Genomic DNA, 17384 nt, shown 5'->3' with positions numbered 1-17384 from the left:
AAATATTTATTGAGCATCTAGGAATAGCGTTAAATGAAAGGTATAATCCTGGCCTTCAAGATTAGTAGGAGAGATGAACAGGTAAAGATATTAAATACCCAAGTGAGCTTCAAGAGACTTGGTTAGGTAAGTGAAGGTAACATCATGTGTATAAGTAGCTTACAGACCTTGAAAATAAGGACAAAAACGTTCAAAGGAGGAAGAGGGGAGCAAACGGCCCTTTAGGTACAGCTCCACCGTAAATTGCCTAATAATTCAACCCAGTGCTTATCAAAATATAATCCATAGCACCTGCCTCAGAATCACTTGGCGTTTGTAAGGAAAAAAAAAAAATCTTAGATTCACACCTACTAGAATCAAAATGAGGGATATTTAAATCTGCGTTTTAAACAAACTCCCCATGTACTTAAACCATCCAAAAATGTAGAACACAAGGCAGTCAAATTTCGCAGACCTCTTTCGTAAGCCTCTCCCTCCTTCTAGCCAGAGAACAGCCTGCGGCGTCCCTCTTCCCTTCCCGCCCCGTCTCCGGACACTGGCCCACAAGCCGCAGGCCTTCTCTCCTGAGGCCTAGCTCAGCCACCTTCCGACCGAAGAGCCAAACAGACACTCAGATCCTCGCTTCGCAAAGAATTAGAGAGAAAAAGCAATAGGCCAATCTAAAGGGCCGTAGGCGTAGCGGGGGAGGCCGGCAGGGAGATCTCTTTGATTGACGCGAAAATTGCCCAATGAAAGCAGAGGACTAGTGACGCTTTTGCCTCAATGGGCAGGACATTAGCGATTTCAACCAATCCAGCTCAGACGTGTCTACCTTGTGGGAGGTGCTTGAGGCCGCGGAGGTCGTTGGTGTCTGTTGAGCGGCTTGTGGAAGTCGTGCTACCTTGGGTAGGGGTTAAAATCGTTCTCGAGAGGAACGTCTCTGTCCGAAGAGAACATGAGTTTAGCTCTGAGGTCGGTAATGAGCAAGCGGCAATGCTCTCCACACCCCGCCGCGGGCCCCAGGGCGGCTGTGTGTGGAAGGGAGGCAGCTTGGGGCCGAGGCGAGGAAGGGAATGCAGTTTGGGACGAGAGGAGAGAGCTTTGGCCAACCTTCCCGGGCCCGGACCCCTCACCCTGGAGGCTCTGGTGAGCTCCGCACACTTCTGCTGAGGTGGTCATTTCTGTCAAGGCGTTGGGCTTTGGACCGCCAAAAAGCTGGGCTGTCTTAGTCTCGGGGAGGCAGTGTAATATCGCGAGGTTTCTATGCGCGGTGTTTGCGGGAAACCAGGCCTTGGAGCATCCCTTGTTTCAGTTCCTTGTCAGCGACTTCCAGCTCGCAGACCTGCTAACATACTTACCCGTAAATTTTGGAAATAACACAAAACCCTCTCCTCGCTCTTCTCCTGCGGTCATGCTTTACGGTATAATCGGAGACACATTTTAGTGATTATAGTTGGTAATCTATTAGTTTCTTAAATGTCTTAAGCTTCTTTACCTTTCCTTCAGTTCCAACCTCTAACGCACTGTTTGTTGCCTCCGCCCCCAACCCCAGCTAGAAGTTTTACCTTAAAAATGTCTGTGTAGTTACGTCACACTAAAAAGGTACCGAGTTATAATAAGGGATAATCGTGGTATCCTTGGATGGGGTCAGCTGTTGGTGGGTTGCGAACTTGTCCCTTCAGAATCTTGGGAAGAAAATGATCCCCGGGAGTTGCAAGTTTGTGTGAAGTCAGGTCTCTTGTGAAAGAACTTCCTCAGCTTTATCATACCTCTTTTGGTCATTTTTAGTCGTCTCTTGCCTTTTTGGGGGTAGATTTCAGAGAACAGTACAACTTAAAATGCAAATAAATAAACTCCACTGGGTTCTACATGTTTTAAATTTATAGAATTCTTCCGTTTCAAAACTTGTTCTTATACAAGTTTTGTAGCCCCATTTGAAAATTTGGAACACTTAGATCGGCACCTCTTAAGGAAGACATTTCTGGCTTTTATAGTAAATTACTTTCTTAAAGTTTTTCCAGAGTTTATGAGAAATTAAGTCTAGATGTATATGTTAAGTGAGATTTACAAGACTGTTGACTCTTCACATTATTATATAGAATTAGCATAAATATTATGTACTTTTTTTGGTGCTTAGTATTCATGGTATGCTTAGGTTCATTATTTTGGCTGATTTGTTAATATTAATGGGAGAAATTACAAAGAAGTGCCAAACTGTTAAAAATGTGTAATCTAAAAACATTTTAACCCACAATGCCAAAATAGTAAGTTAATTGATGAATTAGATGTTTTTTACAATGATTTTGATAATTATAAGCACTATAAAAGTAAACCTAATCTATAGTGATCATCAGTTGTGAATTCTTTTTTTTTTTTTTAACAGTCTATATTGTAGAATGATGGGGATATGGTTGCTTTGTTTTTTGTTGGGGTTTCTGGCATAAAACTAGTGTTTCTTATTCACAGTTCTTGTTTCTTCCACAGTAATATTAGTGGGAATAAATACAAAGCTAGGAAGAGGGAAAGCTAGGTCCTCATTTCTTTTAATAACCTGTAACACTTTTCAGTTTAGGAAGTACACATTTATAGCAGCCTAGACTATAAAATGAGCAGGGCTTTGACTCACGTAGGGAAATTTTCTTTATATTTTTACAAAGTACTTCCTTTTTCGAAATTTAGAAAATTATTCATTGGCTAATTTTTATTGCATTTTTGGTATTTTATTATTTAGAAGCCTAGGAGAATAGGATTAAAGTGGACTAAATAGACTTTTTTCTTATCATTTCATAGAAATGAGCTTGTAGTAGACAAAACAAAGAGGAAAAAAAGAAGAGAACTCTCTGAAGAACAGAAACAAGAAATTAAAGATGCTTTTGAACTTTTTGACACAGACAAAGATGAAGCAATAGATTATCATGAATTAAAGGTAATATACTTAAAATATATCTTTTTCTGTTAAAATGATTTGCGTTTTTGACAGTTGATTAAAAATATATTTTTAAATGTTTTAATTAAACTGATTTTGGAAATATGAAACCATTTTAAACATTTACCGTTAAGTGCTATAATAAAATTGAATAGTACTCAAAACATCTTTTTAGAAACTCCTTTTCACATGGTAAAATGAATAATATTTTAACTGTAAAAATATATTCCTACGAAGGGGCTTATTTTCTACTCACATACTTAAATAATTTGAAACTATAGGTTTTAAACACTTCTACCTATATTCCTCTTCCCACTGTGTTTTGTTTTGTTTTGTTTGGTGATCCATTGATTTTTCAGATTGAGGGAGTGTTATTTGTTTTTTAATTTGAACATGTTATTAACAGTCTCAACCTATTTTCTCTGGTGCAAACAACATAAGTGATGTCTGGTGTTGACACAATGCTAATGGGGAAAAAATGTCAATTTTAGGTTTTAGAATTATTTATAAAGAACCAAGGGGAAATTGGTGTTGAAGGTAGTTTGGGTCTTAAACTCAGCACAATGCAAAAGATAGTATTTTTGTATCTCTTTAGGTCACTTTTCCACTGTTTCTTTTAGTTACTCAGCTTCAATCCATTCTTTATAATGTCTCTTCCATTTGTTGCTATTCTTATTATCTTGGTTTGGGATCTTATTTTATATCTGGAACTTCCTAAATGGTTTCTCCATTTCCTGTACACTATCATTAGATTCGTCTTTCTAAAATTCTTTCATCATATTATTCATTGCTCATAAACCCTTAGTGGCTCCTCATTGTACACTGGATAAAGTTCAGATTTTTTTCATTTGTATTGAATGCCCTCCACACTTTTACTACCACCTACTTTTCTCATTTGCTAGCTGCTTTCTTCCTCCTGATCTTTTCCCATTCAGGTAAGGTAAACTGCTTTGTTCATTTCCTTTAAGACTATTTTTTATTTCTGTGTGTGTTTTAATACTAGTCATTCTTTTCTTCTACTCTACTTCATCCATATACGATTCAAGGAACAACTCGAATCTCTCCAAATAAGACGTCTTTAACCAGTAACATCTCTCCTTCCTGTTACTAGTAACTAGATCTCTTCTTTCTCTAAGGTCAGGTTCTTAGACCACCTACTTGATAACTAATCATGTTGAGTCTGATGAAAATTCTTATTTTAATTTTTATAATCTCTTCTGTTGTATGACTTTTTAATATTTAGGGTATGCCTTTTTTTTGGATTTGTTTGTTAATCCTTTGAGAAAAAATAACTTATTAAAATTATCTGTGCACTGAAGTCAGTACATTGTAGAATGTATTCTATAAACACTCACTGATTAGTTTGTCATTAAAAAAAGGATATATAAATGAAAAAAATTGCTATTTAATTTCAGTAATGAAGAAGAACTATCACTGTTACTTTAGAGACATAAAACATGCAAAAGAGTGTGTGTTTTATTGATGTGTTGTCATCTTTTAAGTAGTAAAAACTTATTTAAGAATTGGAATTCACTTCTTTTGTAAAAAATGTTTATAATTTGCTTTTCCCTTTTAATCCAAAAGGTGGCAATGAGAGCCTTGGGGTTTGATGTAAAAAAAGCTGATGTACTGAAGATTCTTAAAGATTATGACAGAGAAGCCACAGGGAAAATCACCTTTGAAGATTTTAATGAAGTTGGTGTGTATTTTACAATATTGTAAAGACTATTTTACAATAGTCTTTGTAATCAGCAGTTTGTTAGGAAATTATCTGGTTACTATCAATAGTTTTGAAAGTCTCTGGGTTATGGAATTTTGCTATTGAACATTGCTGTGTAATGTGGATCTTATTTTGGGGTTTTTTTTTGGTACTCTTTTTTTTTGCTAATTTTCAAAGAAAAAATAAGATTTATAGCTTCACTGTAAATGGGATTTATCTTTTTGTCTTTTGTTCTGAAGATTTTAACCAAGGAACTATTGTGTAGCTTCTCCTGGGAAGATGTCTTTCCATGTAATATGTACCTATATTATGTGATAGAACTAAAAGAGTGATCAAAAAATTATTTCTCACAGTAAAAGATAAAATTTGGTATATTTTTGTTTGGAAAATATTTCCCAACACCATCCTAGTATGTGATTTTCGTTGGCAAAGTGGAAGGAGAGGAAATTGGTAGCAGTTGGTATCTTTAGCTGTATATGAAGTGCATGCCTTCAGGTTGACAAAGCTTATGAGGGGCTACCTACTCTGGATGACCTTGACATCAATGAATAAAGTCATCTCTTTAAAGTTGCTGGTGGGGAGAAGATTGTAGTAAGGGAGGCAGTTGGCAGACTGGGAGCAGAAGACATTTTAGAACAACCCACTGGGTTATAATATCAGCATATTATTTAGTTATTTTTAGATATTTAAAAAATCTAGGAAAATTCAGTTACACACAGAGATACAAACCCTTTATTTTAAATATTCAACAAGAAGTAATATGAGAAACAAAAAGAAATGGCAGTTAGTACGTGTGAAAAAATAGATTCATATCATTAGTAATTTCTTTTAAATCTGAAAATTCAAACCAAAAGGAAGGAAAAAAGAAATTAAAGAACAAATAAATCTAAAAGACCAAAAAGAAGCACTGCACAGAAGATCCCCAATTTATGAACTAATAGATGACTATTTAGAGAGGCAGCTTGTCCCTTTGGAGAGGATATTCTTTTTTTTTTTTCTCTAGTTCGTAGAATTATTTACTTGAGAAGAGGTAGAGAGCCATCTTTATTTTCCCAGTATTGAAGCTTTCTGGGGTTTATGATCTTAGTTCAAGTTTCAACTTAGATTGTTTATAGAAACAAGGATCAGGATACAGTAGAAATGATACTACTAGGAAAGAGCTATAATTCAGGTACATTTGGTACAGTGTAGTGGTTTAGCATGGACATTTTGGAACCAGGTTGCCTGGGTTTAGATCTTGGTTTTGCCACTTACCAGCTGTGTAACTTGGTCATTTTACTTCTCTGTGCCTCATTTTCAGCTATAAAATGGGGATAGTTGTATTATCTCATAGGGTTCTTAGGAGGAATAACTAAGCTAAAACTATGTAAAGTATTTAGAAAAGGGCCTAGTATGTAGTAAGTTCTATTAAGTGTTTGTTGTTATTATTACTTCAAAAATTAGTCTTTGTTTCAATGGCTGGAAAATATATATATCACTGGAACATAAAAATATTCTGCTCCATATATTTATATTTTTATCATTACCTTTTTCCTGTAGTTGTAGGTTATTTTAAGCACTATTTGCCTCTAGTAATTTTACAAAACACATTATTTCATCTTAGGTGAATACAGTTTTAAAATTTTGATTTTATTAGCAGTTGAAGCCAGAGTCCCATGTAATCTCTACCTTTCCTGACCCTGCATCTCTTCTATGTTATTAACAGCACAGAAATACTGGGTTCCTTTTAGAATAAATGGTCATGAGTAAACTTCAGCCTGACTTTCAAAGATCAACCATTTGGCAGGCTTAGTACATACTTTAACTATCCTAAGGTTACCTATTGAGAATATCAACTGTCAAATAAAATTTTATTACTATTTGGGAATCAAATAATCAAAAACTATTACTTTCCCCATTTTTTAAATCATTTTAAAATAGTAACTGGCCACAGATGAATATATGTTTTATAGTTTGGGACAAATAACTCTAAATCAGAATATTTGAATCTTACTTTTATCTCCTATCTATTACTGTTTAAGGATATTGTTCCACAGATATTTACAGGTATTTCTAGATAAAGTTTGGCACTTCATATTCTTTCCAATGCTAGAAAAAAGTATTAAAATATACTTAATGTAAGTTTAGAATTTAGACAACCTGAGGCTTGTGAGTTACAGGTGTTTTAGGAATTGCTGCTTTAAAGTAAGACCAAGATAAGTCAGCTATTTGTACTTATCTATTTTTGGCATGTACTATTTATTATTTTATTGCCTATTTAGAATAGAATATTATATTGTTTTTTGTTTTGCATAGCAAACATTTGCAGAATTTTTTGGCATTCAGTACTGTGCTGGGGTGAGGGAGGGGAATTAATCACAAGTTACTAAGAGGTTCTTTCAAGGAGTTTACAATTTAAATGCAGGTGATAACAAGCTATGATGCTCTGTGGTGACTTATAATTTTGTATAGGGCAGTAGTGGCATACTACAGCCCTTGGGCCAAATTCAGCTGTTGCCTGTATGCTGCCACATCCATTCTTTTTTTTTAAAATTTAATTAATTAATTAATTAATTAATTTATGGCTGCGTTGGGTCTTCGTTGCTGCGTGTGGTTTTTCTCTATGTGTGGCAAGCGGGAGCTACTCTTTGCGGTGGCTTCCCTTGTTGCAGAATATGGGCTCTAGGCACGCGGGCTTCAGTAGTTGTGGTGCATGAACTTAGTTGCTCCGTGGCATGTGGGATATTTCCCGGACCAGGGCTCGAACCTGTGTCTCCTGCATTGGCAGGTGGGTTCTTAACCACTGCCCTACCAGGGAAGTCCCTGCCACATCCATTCTTTTATGCTGCTTTTGTGGTACCATGACAGAGTGAGTGGTTGAGACAGAGACCTTATGCTCCCTCGCCGCCCCCCTGCAAAAAAAAAAAGCCTAAAATATTTACTGTCTGGTCTTTGGCAGGAAAGTTTGTCAATTCCTGATCTAGAGCAATTGAAGACTTTGCAGAGGGGATTTTTAATTTAGGCTTTGGGAACAGGAATAGGATTTCATCACAAGGGGAAAATTGTGGGAGGGGTATAGAACGGCATTCTAAGCAGAGAAAACAGCAACAACAAGGAGTAATAACAGACATGTAGCATGTTCAGAAAACTTCAGTTAGTCTCCTGCTCTAGAGGATAGGGAAATAACTGGAAAGGTAGGACTGGGCCAGCTAGGTAAAGTCTTGCATGACACAGAGTTTGGACTTTAGTCAGCAGAGGATCTATGTCAGTTTTTAAAGAAGAGGAGATAATATGTTTTAGAGAGGTAACTGTTGAGATTATTAAAGATGTGTTGGAGGGAAGAGATTGCAGGCAGAAGATACAGTTGGCCCTCCCTATCCCTGGGTTCTGCTTCTGCGGATTGAAAATATTAGGAAAAAAAAATTCCAGAAAGTTCCAAGAAGCTAAACTTGAATTTGCTGAGTGCCTGGCAATTATTTACATAGCATTTACATCATATTTACAACTATTTACATAGCATTTACATTATATTAGGTATTATAAGTAATCTAGAGATGATTTAAAGTATACAGGAGGATGTACATAGATTATATGCAAATGCTATCCGTCCCAGATTTTGGTATCTGAGGGGAGTCCTGGAACCAATCCCCCATGGATACCATGGAAACTGATGGATAACTGTAATAGACTTTTTATGCTGAGGGTGGTGAGAATAAAAAGAAAAGAGGTACATTCAAGAGTAAAAAAGGTGGTAACCTCAGTACTCTAGGATATAAGTAACTGGGTTTAAAGTTTTAATGTGATGTTTTTGAATTTGCTTTATTAAGTGATTGTTATAATGTATAAGGGCTAACTATTTTGAGTAAGTACCTTTCTGAGAGTATAATTAAATCATTTGAAAATTGAGTTACATGGACAGAAATTTGTGAAATAGATTGAACCTATCTTTACTGCTTGTATGTCAGTCAATTTATTTTCGTTGAAAAATAAATGTATTTCTTATAATTCTACTTTGTAGGATAAGAATAGAAGATTAAGGCATGGAGGATAGTCACCATAAAGTTACAATGTTTTAGCTGTCCAGAATGATGGGTATTTATAGTTCCAAAGAAAAGTTGCATTCTAAGGCAAAGTATTGATAAAAGATTATATAGACACATAAGTCTGAAGTAACTAATACAATTAAAGCACCAGTGGGATAGGAATTTATACATCTTGGAGCCCCATCTGTTCCCCAGATCACCCTGTTGCTTCTTTAAATACATTAATATTTTCAGCAAGCTGCTTTTTTGGTTCACCTGTCATGTAAATTATTTAATTGGTGAAGAAAATTTCTTAACACTTTTTTTTTCCTTGTCCTGCTTTTTTGTTGGGACTAAATTCAAAATAAGTTGAGTATGAGCCATAGAGTTAAGTGTGGTATTTTATTTTGGTGTTATGGCTGTATATATGCCAACTCCTTTTTAACTGAATATTTATGAGCTTTGATGATTTGCATACTTATAGTAATATACTTCAATTAGTTACTTGGAAGACTTTTTGTATAAAATTAATGGATAAAAGAAAACTATTGAATATATGTGCAGATGATTTAACGTTAGCTTGAATAGGTGCTTATTCTAAAGCTTATTCAACCAAATATGATGAAAACAGCAGCAAAACAACTATTTGTGGGGGTCTTGAATTGTATTTTTCTTCTGGGTACATTAAATATTCCAGTATTTTCCATCTATAAGCATTTGCAAATTTTTAGTGATTCTGTAAACGTCAACAGGACTGAGTTATTTTTATTTTTTTATTTTTTTGCCGTACGCGGGCCTCTCATTGTTGTGGCCTCCCCTGTTGCAGAGCACAGGCTCCGGATGCGCAGGCTCAGTGGCCATGGCTCACGGGCCCAGCTGCTCTGTGGCATGTGGGATCTTCCCAGACCGGGGCACGAACCTGTGTCCTCTGCATCGGCAGGCGGACTCTCAACCACTGTGCCACCAGGGAAGCCCAGGACTGAGTTATTTTTAATGGGACAGTGAAGGTCATAAATACGTCTTGTTGTAGTGGTAGACTAGCGTGTAGAATTACTTTAGAGATATTTCCTTTGATATTTTCAGAATTTTATCTAGTAACTTAAAAAATTTTATACCACAGATTTAAAAATTTCTGTTATTATGGCTATTGACTAAAGACTGTGGTTATATTGAAAATATTAAGTTGACTCTATTATTATATATTATTACATTTAGTATTTTAAAATAATTATTACTATTGAGGCTTGAATTTACTCACATTTAATTTTAATTAAGCTGTCTGATAGTTATTATCTTGATGAACAAAATGGATTTGACTTTAGAGAGATCTCCTTTTCAGACCTTTTTTTTTTCTTACTACAGTCAGATTTAATCCTTTTAATAACTGCTTGTGAGAAACCAAGAGGTTCTTTTAAATCATGAGGATATGAATGGAATTTTCATGTACTGTCTGAGATTGTGGTTGTATTAAATTTGAAGAACAATCAGTATTAATATTAAGTTTAGCCAGCAAACAACTTTTATCTAGTTGGTTTTAATTGTTTTGTTGGTATATCATCTCTACAACTAGGTTACTCATAGACTTGTGTGCTTGATGTCAGTGGAGCCTAGTACAATTCTTGATAATAGTAAACCTTAAATATGATATAAATGTAGTTTTCAAAATTTTGCTTATGTGTGATATAATAGGATAAATTGTTGATAATGTAAAGGTTAAATTCTAAAATATGGATTTGGTTTTTCTAATTTTCTGTTTATCTCTTTGGGCTTTTGGACTTTGGCATTTTTATTGTCAAACTAAATGTTGACAGATTCATAGCTTTAATTCTCATCTAATAATTAGTTGATTTCACAAATGAATGCCTTTGAGACTATAAAGGTTTACTTTTCGTATTTTTTTAACTATAGTGACAGACTGGATATTGGAAAGAGATCCACATGAAGAAATATTGAAGGCATTTAAACTATTTGATGATGATGATTCAGGTAAAATAAGCCTGAGGAATTTGCGACGTGTTGCCAGAGAATTGGGTGAAAACATGAGTGATGAAGAACTTCGGGCTATGATAGAAGAATTTGATAAAGATGGTGATGGAGAAAGTAAGTTTTGAGTAAAACATATATTCCAAATATGCCTACTGTACACATATGGTAATTTTTTCTAAAACCAAATGATTTTCAAGACCCTTTGCAAACTATTTAGTGTAAATGTTTTTCATCCTATAATGGGATTTTTACATAAATATTTCACATACTCAGTTTAGAATGAAGCAGACCTTTAAAACCAACTGTACAGATTATAGTATGAGCTTCCACACTTCAAGAAACTGCTTTACTTTTCTTTGAGGTGAAATATCTCCAAAATTTCAGCCACTCAGTAAAGATTCAGCCTTTAATGTCTTCTTCCTCAACCTACATGCACGTCTAAGTTCTGTTGAGTCTACCCTCCAAATATTTTTAATCTGTTTTATTTCTTTGTTTACTGCTACTGTCCTAATTCAGGCCCTAATTTCTTTGTAGGAATGTTATCATAGCTTTGTTCATTATTTTCTTGAATGCCTGCTGGGTACAGTGTTCTGTGTGCTGACTGGTGCTACCCAATCAAAGAGGCTGATGTTGTCCCTGCTCTCACTGACTTTACAGTCTCTTGTAGCTTCCTAATTGCCCTCTATGCCTGTAAGCCTCTTTTCTCTTCCTGATTTGTTCTAGCAGCATTCTTTTCCTAAAATGCAGGTTTGGTGATGTCATTTTCCTGTTCAAACACTTACGATGATTCTTCAGTGCCTATGGAGTAAAGTCCAAGGTCTTCTATGATCTGTCATACCATAACTATCTAGTTTTATTTCCCACTGTATTCTTCTACTTTCTACTTTAACCCTCACCTCCCATATAGTATACACACTTTGACAAAATATACTCTGTCCTATCTTTTTATGCTGTGCCTTTCATCTCATGCTATTCTTTAATCCTAGAATGCTCTAATTGCCAATTGCTGTCTGCTAAAATGTTAGTCGTTCTCTCAGGTTCATTTTAAACTCCATCTTTTTCTCAAAAGCCTCCCTCAGCGGTCTCTGTTTATAAATTATGAGATTTCCATTAAGGGCCCATAACATTTAGAGAAATAAACTATTTTGACCTTTTGTACACTGCCTTCTGTTAGTTATATACATGTGTGTCTCTCCAGTTATATTGTGAGCCATTGAAGAGTAGTTTGGAATCATATAGTGTGAAAGGCCTGAGGCTTTAAAATCATACAGACCTGGATTTGAATTGAATCTCTACCAGTTACTTAGTAGCTCTGTACTTTTGTGCAAGTTTTTAACATTGTCTGAGTCTCAGTTTTCCTATTTATAAAAATCAGAATGATAATACCTTTCCAGATGGTTGTGAGTATTAAATGAAGACAATTGAAGGTGCCTAGCATTAAATGTAAGCTTGTTTTCCTTTTTCTTCTTTATATTCTCCTGCATTTTCTTGAACATGATGAGTACTCTGACGTTTGTTGACTTAAGCAGTGAGGAGTGTGCGTTACAGTAGATATATGTTGCTATAGTACCAACTATTCATTTTTACATAAAAAAAATATATATCTAAAACCTTGGAAATACTGGCATGCTTCAATAAGGAAATAAGACAGTAGCAAATAGTTATCAGCTCAGATTGTCCATTAGAATTGCGCATTATTGTGCTTTCTCATTATGTGACTATTATTTAAGCATTATACAACTTTTCTATTTTTAGTATTGGCTCTTTGAAGGTATCAATATAGTTAGTTATATTTTAAAACAGAGATGATTAAAACTTGAGAAAACTTAAAGGACTTCTTAAGCTGTAATTCTAATATTTGGATTGATAATCCGCTGTCTTCACAGTTAAAAAATGTTTGTGTCTTCCCTAGCTGTTGATTATTACCCTAAATTAGCTTTAAATGAGTTCCTTTATATAAAGGTACTCTCTTCAGTGGTAGAGAGAATCTTGGTATGTCTTTTTCATCCTCCAGCTACTTAATATGTGTCAAACGACCAGAGTTATAAACAGTTTCTTTTTCCTGTACTAGGCTCATGCAAGTTATGTTTTAGTTATTAGCTTCATTTGACATTAGAATAAAATACCAGTTAGTAACCTGTTCTTAAATTCAAACTTCATGTGAAACTTTTCTTAGAAAATGTGTCCATTTCTTGCATACCTTGCTAGACTGCTCTACCTGCTGCTTTTGAATTTGAGTTCACACCTGTGCTCCATTGCTGGGAGATTTATTTTAGTACATCCTTAAAACATTTCTTTGGTCCTCACTGCTTGCATTATTCCACTTTAAGTCACTGTACAACTGTTGCTTGGGCATCCTACTGTCATTTATTCACATGACTAACAGGCAAATAACGCTTTTTTTTCCAAGTGATTGATTACAAATAAAATAACAGGCAAATAACACTTTTTTTCTTTTTTCCAAGTGATTGATTACAAATAAAATACACCTGACACATCTTTTATTGTTAAGACTTGTCTTTTTTGGGGGGGATAGGAGGGTGGTCTTATCATATTAAAATAGTCTAATCCAGTAGTTTCCAATCTGAGATGTGGGTATCTAGGGGTGGAGGCCTTCTGAGGTATTGTGCAGGGTCTGGGAGTTCATGTATGCATCAAATATTGTCTGTAGACCATACGAATAATAGCATTGCACATGCATACATATACTGCTTTTTTCAGTTATATTTAAATGCTATTGTGATTGATTGCAGAGTTTATATAGCTATTTGACATTATCTACTTCTCAAACGAGATATACTAAGGATAGCTGTTATTGTGGCAAGTCCAGAAAATTATTATTGAAAGGCATTTTCATATTCAGAAACAATGAGAACTCCAACCCTAATCTATTTAGTGTGGCTTTGGGTTACTGCCTTAATTTATATTGGGTTTCTGTAGCTATCTGAAAATCTGCCCATTTTTGAAAAAGTGGGAAGTTAGATTTTATAATAATTTATTAATCTGATCACTTAATCTGGTTTTTTTTTTTTGGACTGTAGGCAGAATTTTTCTTAGATATAACTAACCTGTTTTCTTTGTATATGTTAAACTGGTAAAGATCATAATACTTTGCTACCTTTTTTGGACTTCAGTAATTGTTCTGCTTTTACGAGTTTTTCACACTTCAGTATTTGAGAGCAATGAAAATTTTTTTTTTATTGTATGTATAGAATAATAAACATGGTGAATGAGGAATTAAAGGAAAAGAAGACATAATACAAAATATAAATACAGCTGTGGTAATGATATAGAAAGAATCCCTCCCAAGATATATAAAATAAAATACAGTAAATCATTTTGGAAAAGTGGAAGCAACATTTAAAAAACCAAAGTGGACCATCTTCTAAATAATTATGATGAATGTTAGCATTTGTTTAGTACTTTATATATGTTAGATTCTGTGCTTAGCATGTTACATTGTGGATTATGTCGCTTAATTTACATAATAGCTTTTGTGAAGTGAATACAATGTTATACCCATTTATGCATAGGATACATGTATATATATAGATGAGGAAACTAAAGCTCTGCGAGTTTAATAACCTGTCCAAGGTTATTACAAAGCTAATACATGGCAGAGCCAGACTTAAACTCATACCTCCATAATGACAATATGCTTTTAGCCATAACACTGTATTGCCTCTTGTGCTATAAAGTAAAATATTAATTAGGTTTCTATGTTTATGGAGTTTTTAAAATTGCATACTATTATAGGAAACAGTGTGTTAGTAAAATATTCAACTGACACTTCAGATATTAAAATTTGTTTTTTCCCCTCAAAGCCAGATGGTCTCTAAGGTACTTAATTTCTCTAAAATTTTTTATTTTAATGACATGTAATAAGATTTACCCTATGAAATGATTGATTTATGAAAATATTATTTAAAAAGGCAGTGTAGAAAAAAATGAAGTGTCATGTATTTTTGATTCAATATATATTTTATCAAATGCCTATTTTAAGGTAGGTATTGTGTTCCTTACATCAAGGAACTTGATATAAGTATGATTGATAGAGAAGGTTATAAAACCAAATGTATAAAGGCATCACAGATTCTCCTAATTGTCTGAAAGTCTCACTGACGATAAAGGACCTAGTTTAAATTCCTTAGCCACTTTCTTCCCTTCAGCTTTTAGGTTCACTTTTTTGGACTTAAGTATTTTGTTTTTAGGTATGAAATTATGGAATAGTTTAAAATACTTTTGAAATGCTACAGTGCTTTAAAGTGTTTACATATAAATAACATAAATATTGATTTGCTTTGTTTTAGAACTATATGAAGCTTAATTTGGAATTTGAGTATTGAGAGTTTACAAATTGAGGGAAAAAAGTTTTAGATCTTTTAAGTAACAAAACATAAGTACTTTTCAGATTTTGAATATTTTAATCATGGCTTTATTATGCTATTAAAATAATGTGTAGTCAGATCATTCCAAGGCTGCTTTCCTTATGTTGTTTTTCTTAAAAATATACCCTTGTTTCCTGTTTTGGTCTAGATGCCTCACTCTAGATTTTTCTAAATCAGGGGTTCTTAAATAAAGGTACATATTGATGAAATTGTTTAAAATTTTTATATATTTTGATTTTCTTTTTTTTAACTAGGGAGAGAGGGGTCATAGCTTTCATAAGATATTGAAATGTATTCGTTTAACTGCAAAGGTTAAAGATCAGTACTACAATTTATAAAATCACTGAAAGTATTTTCAGTTTTGTATTACAGGTTTTGTATTCTGTTCTGTGTCTATCATAGTGTCTTGTAGATGTTTCATATTGAATGCATGAATTCTTGGTTATTTATCAGCTCCTGGATGGCTCATTCCTCTTAACTCCTTATAGCTTATGTTTTGCAGTATTTTTTCCTTTAACTATGTTTCAATTAGTTTTTCTTTAAAATAGGCTTTTAAATATATAAAAGTTCCAAAAAACAATGATTTGACTTTTTTTCTAATTCTAATATATTTTTATCCTTCAGAATTCTAACTTACATGTGTGATATATTTAAGCTTATTTATTAAGAAAGGGTTTGCTAAATGAACTAGTACAATAACGATTATCAAGAGAGTTTAACTATCTAAGAAATTTAAAATTTTGTTTTTAAAACTATTTTATTGTGTATACATATTATGATTATGATGAATTTTTTGTTATTTATATACTATTATGTCTTTTTCCTAGCTAATACTATAGAATATTAATTTATATTATTATATTTTATGTATTTTTGTATTCATGAAGTTCAATTTAATTAACATATTCAACTTCCTACCAAAGAAGTAAAAGCAAAAAGCTATGTTTTGGTTTATTAAGAATTTTGTATAATATAAAATTTAAAGATACTTAGTAAAATAGTAATAGTGTTCTCTGAAAAAAATTTGTATTTCTGACTTACATTTTCTTTCTTACCACAGTAAATCAAGAGGAATTCATTGCTATTATGACTGGTGACATTTAAAGAATTACAAGGATAAACACTAAGAATGTTGCAGTTATCATCTTATATTCTATTTTTGTGCCTGAAGCCGTGTTTAAAAAAAAAAACAACTTAGTTCTTTTTTCCAAAAGGACCAAAAATAAGCATCTTATGTATTCATATTTTACTACTGTTAAGTTTCTTTATATGAACAGTATTGTTAGTACTCTAATAGTTTAGCTTTGTATTTATAATATAGCTTTTATATATAAAGTTTAAAAAATTGAATCATGTGGTACACATTTTTTGAAGATTTTTTATTTAGCATTAGTAGTCACTTTTGGTGCACATGTTTTTCAGACTTTCCTTAATAAAATGTTTATTTTTTAGTATTTCAAAATTTGGTAACTTTTCTGTTTATTTTGATTCCAAATGTCTGCTAACCCTCAAGAGTATCTTTCTTAAATCTTTTCTCTATACATGGTTGGTTTCAGAAACGAAAATTGAAATATAAATTGCAATAGAAGAGCACATTTTTCCATTACAAGTTTGACATTTGATGTTTCAGTACAAAATGATGACTCCGTATAGGCATAATTCCTTTTTCATGAGTCATGTCTTTCAGTTTGGAGGGAAAAAGTATTGTGCATATAGACTCATTTATCCTCATGTATTCAATATTATGTTCTGTAACACTTTTGGTGTCTTAAGTTATGACAGTTAAATCTGGATATTTCTTTCTTAAACTAATTGAATATAGTTTGAATCATCTAACTTCTTGACAAAGTGAAAGATTTAAATTTTGGAATTTTGATCTGTTAAGATAATTATCACTCAATTAAACGTCACAGTGATGAAAATAGGAAACTGTAAGCCACAGAAATCATTTAAGGCTCTGTTTTAGCTGTATAAAGGAACGTTCTGTGATTCACCAGGAAACAGTGGAGACAGATTTTCCACATACTGGTGGGTTCTTCTTCCTTGTAGAAGTGTATGTTAGGGGGAAACACGTGGTTAGGGGAGATAGGTCATAGTAATAATTTGAGGCACTTTAAATGTTGTGAGCCTCCTAGAATATTACAGAAAGAGTTATCCACTAGAAATTTAACAAAAAAATCAGTAGAGAATAATGTAACAGTGGTGATATTTCAAATAGTTATCTAGAAAGCAAGTTAATTGTTCACCATATTAAAATTCAGTTTTGAATATGAAATCAGTGTTCACAGTAATACCAATATCCAGGGCAACAAATAGACTGTGAAATTTAAAAAATTGTATCACGTTTACTGATGAATTTGCCTTCTATATCTCAATCACAAAAT

General features: G+C 33.4%; 1 protein-coding gene across 1 annotated transcript; it reads left to right on the top strand.

Annotated features, from left to right (window-relative positions):
• Positions 1-852: 852 nt before the first annotated feature.
• Positions 853-16453, top strand: CETN3 (centrin 3). Its single transcript, XM_065874468.1, has 5 exons — positions 853-951; positions 2770-2905; positions 4490-4604; positions 10535-10726; positions 16061-16453. The coding sequence occupies exons 1-5, from the start codon at positions 935-937 to the stop codon at positions 16102-16104; spliced, it is 504 nt and encodes a 167-aa protein (XP_065730540.1). The 5' UTR covers positions 853-934; the 3' UTR covers positions 16105-16453.
• The last annotated feature ends 931 nt before the right edge of the window (positions 16454-17384 follow it).

The sequence above is a fragment of the Phocoena phocoena genome, chromosome 3 (assembly GCF_963924675.1).
Source record: "Phocoena phocoena chromosome 3, mPhoPho1.1, whole genome shotgun sequence".
Lineage (NCBI taxonomy): Eukaryota > Metazoa > Chordata > Mammalia > Artiodactyla > Phocoenidae > Phocoena > Phocoena phocoena.
This window is presented reverse-complemented; position numbering and strand designations above follow the sequence as displayed.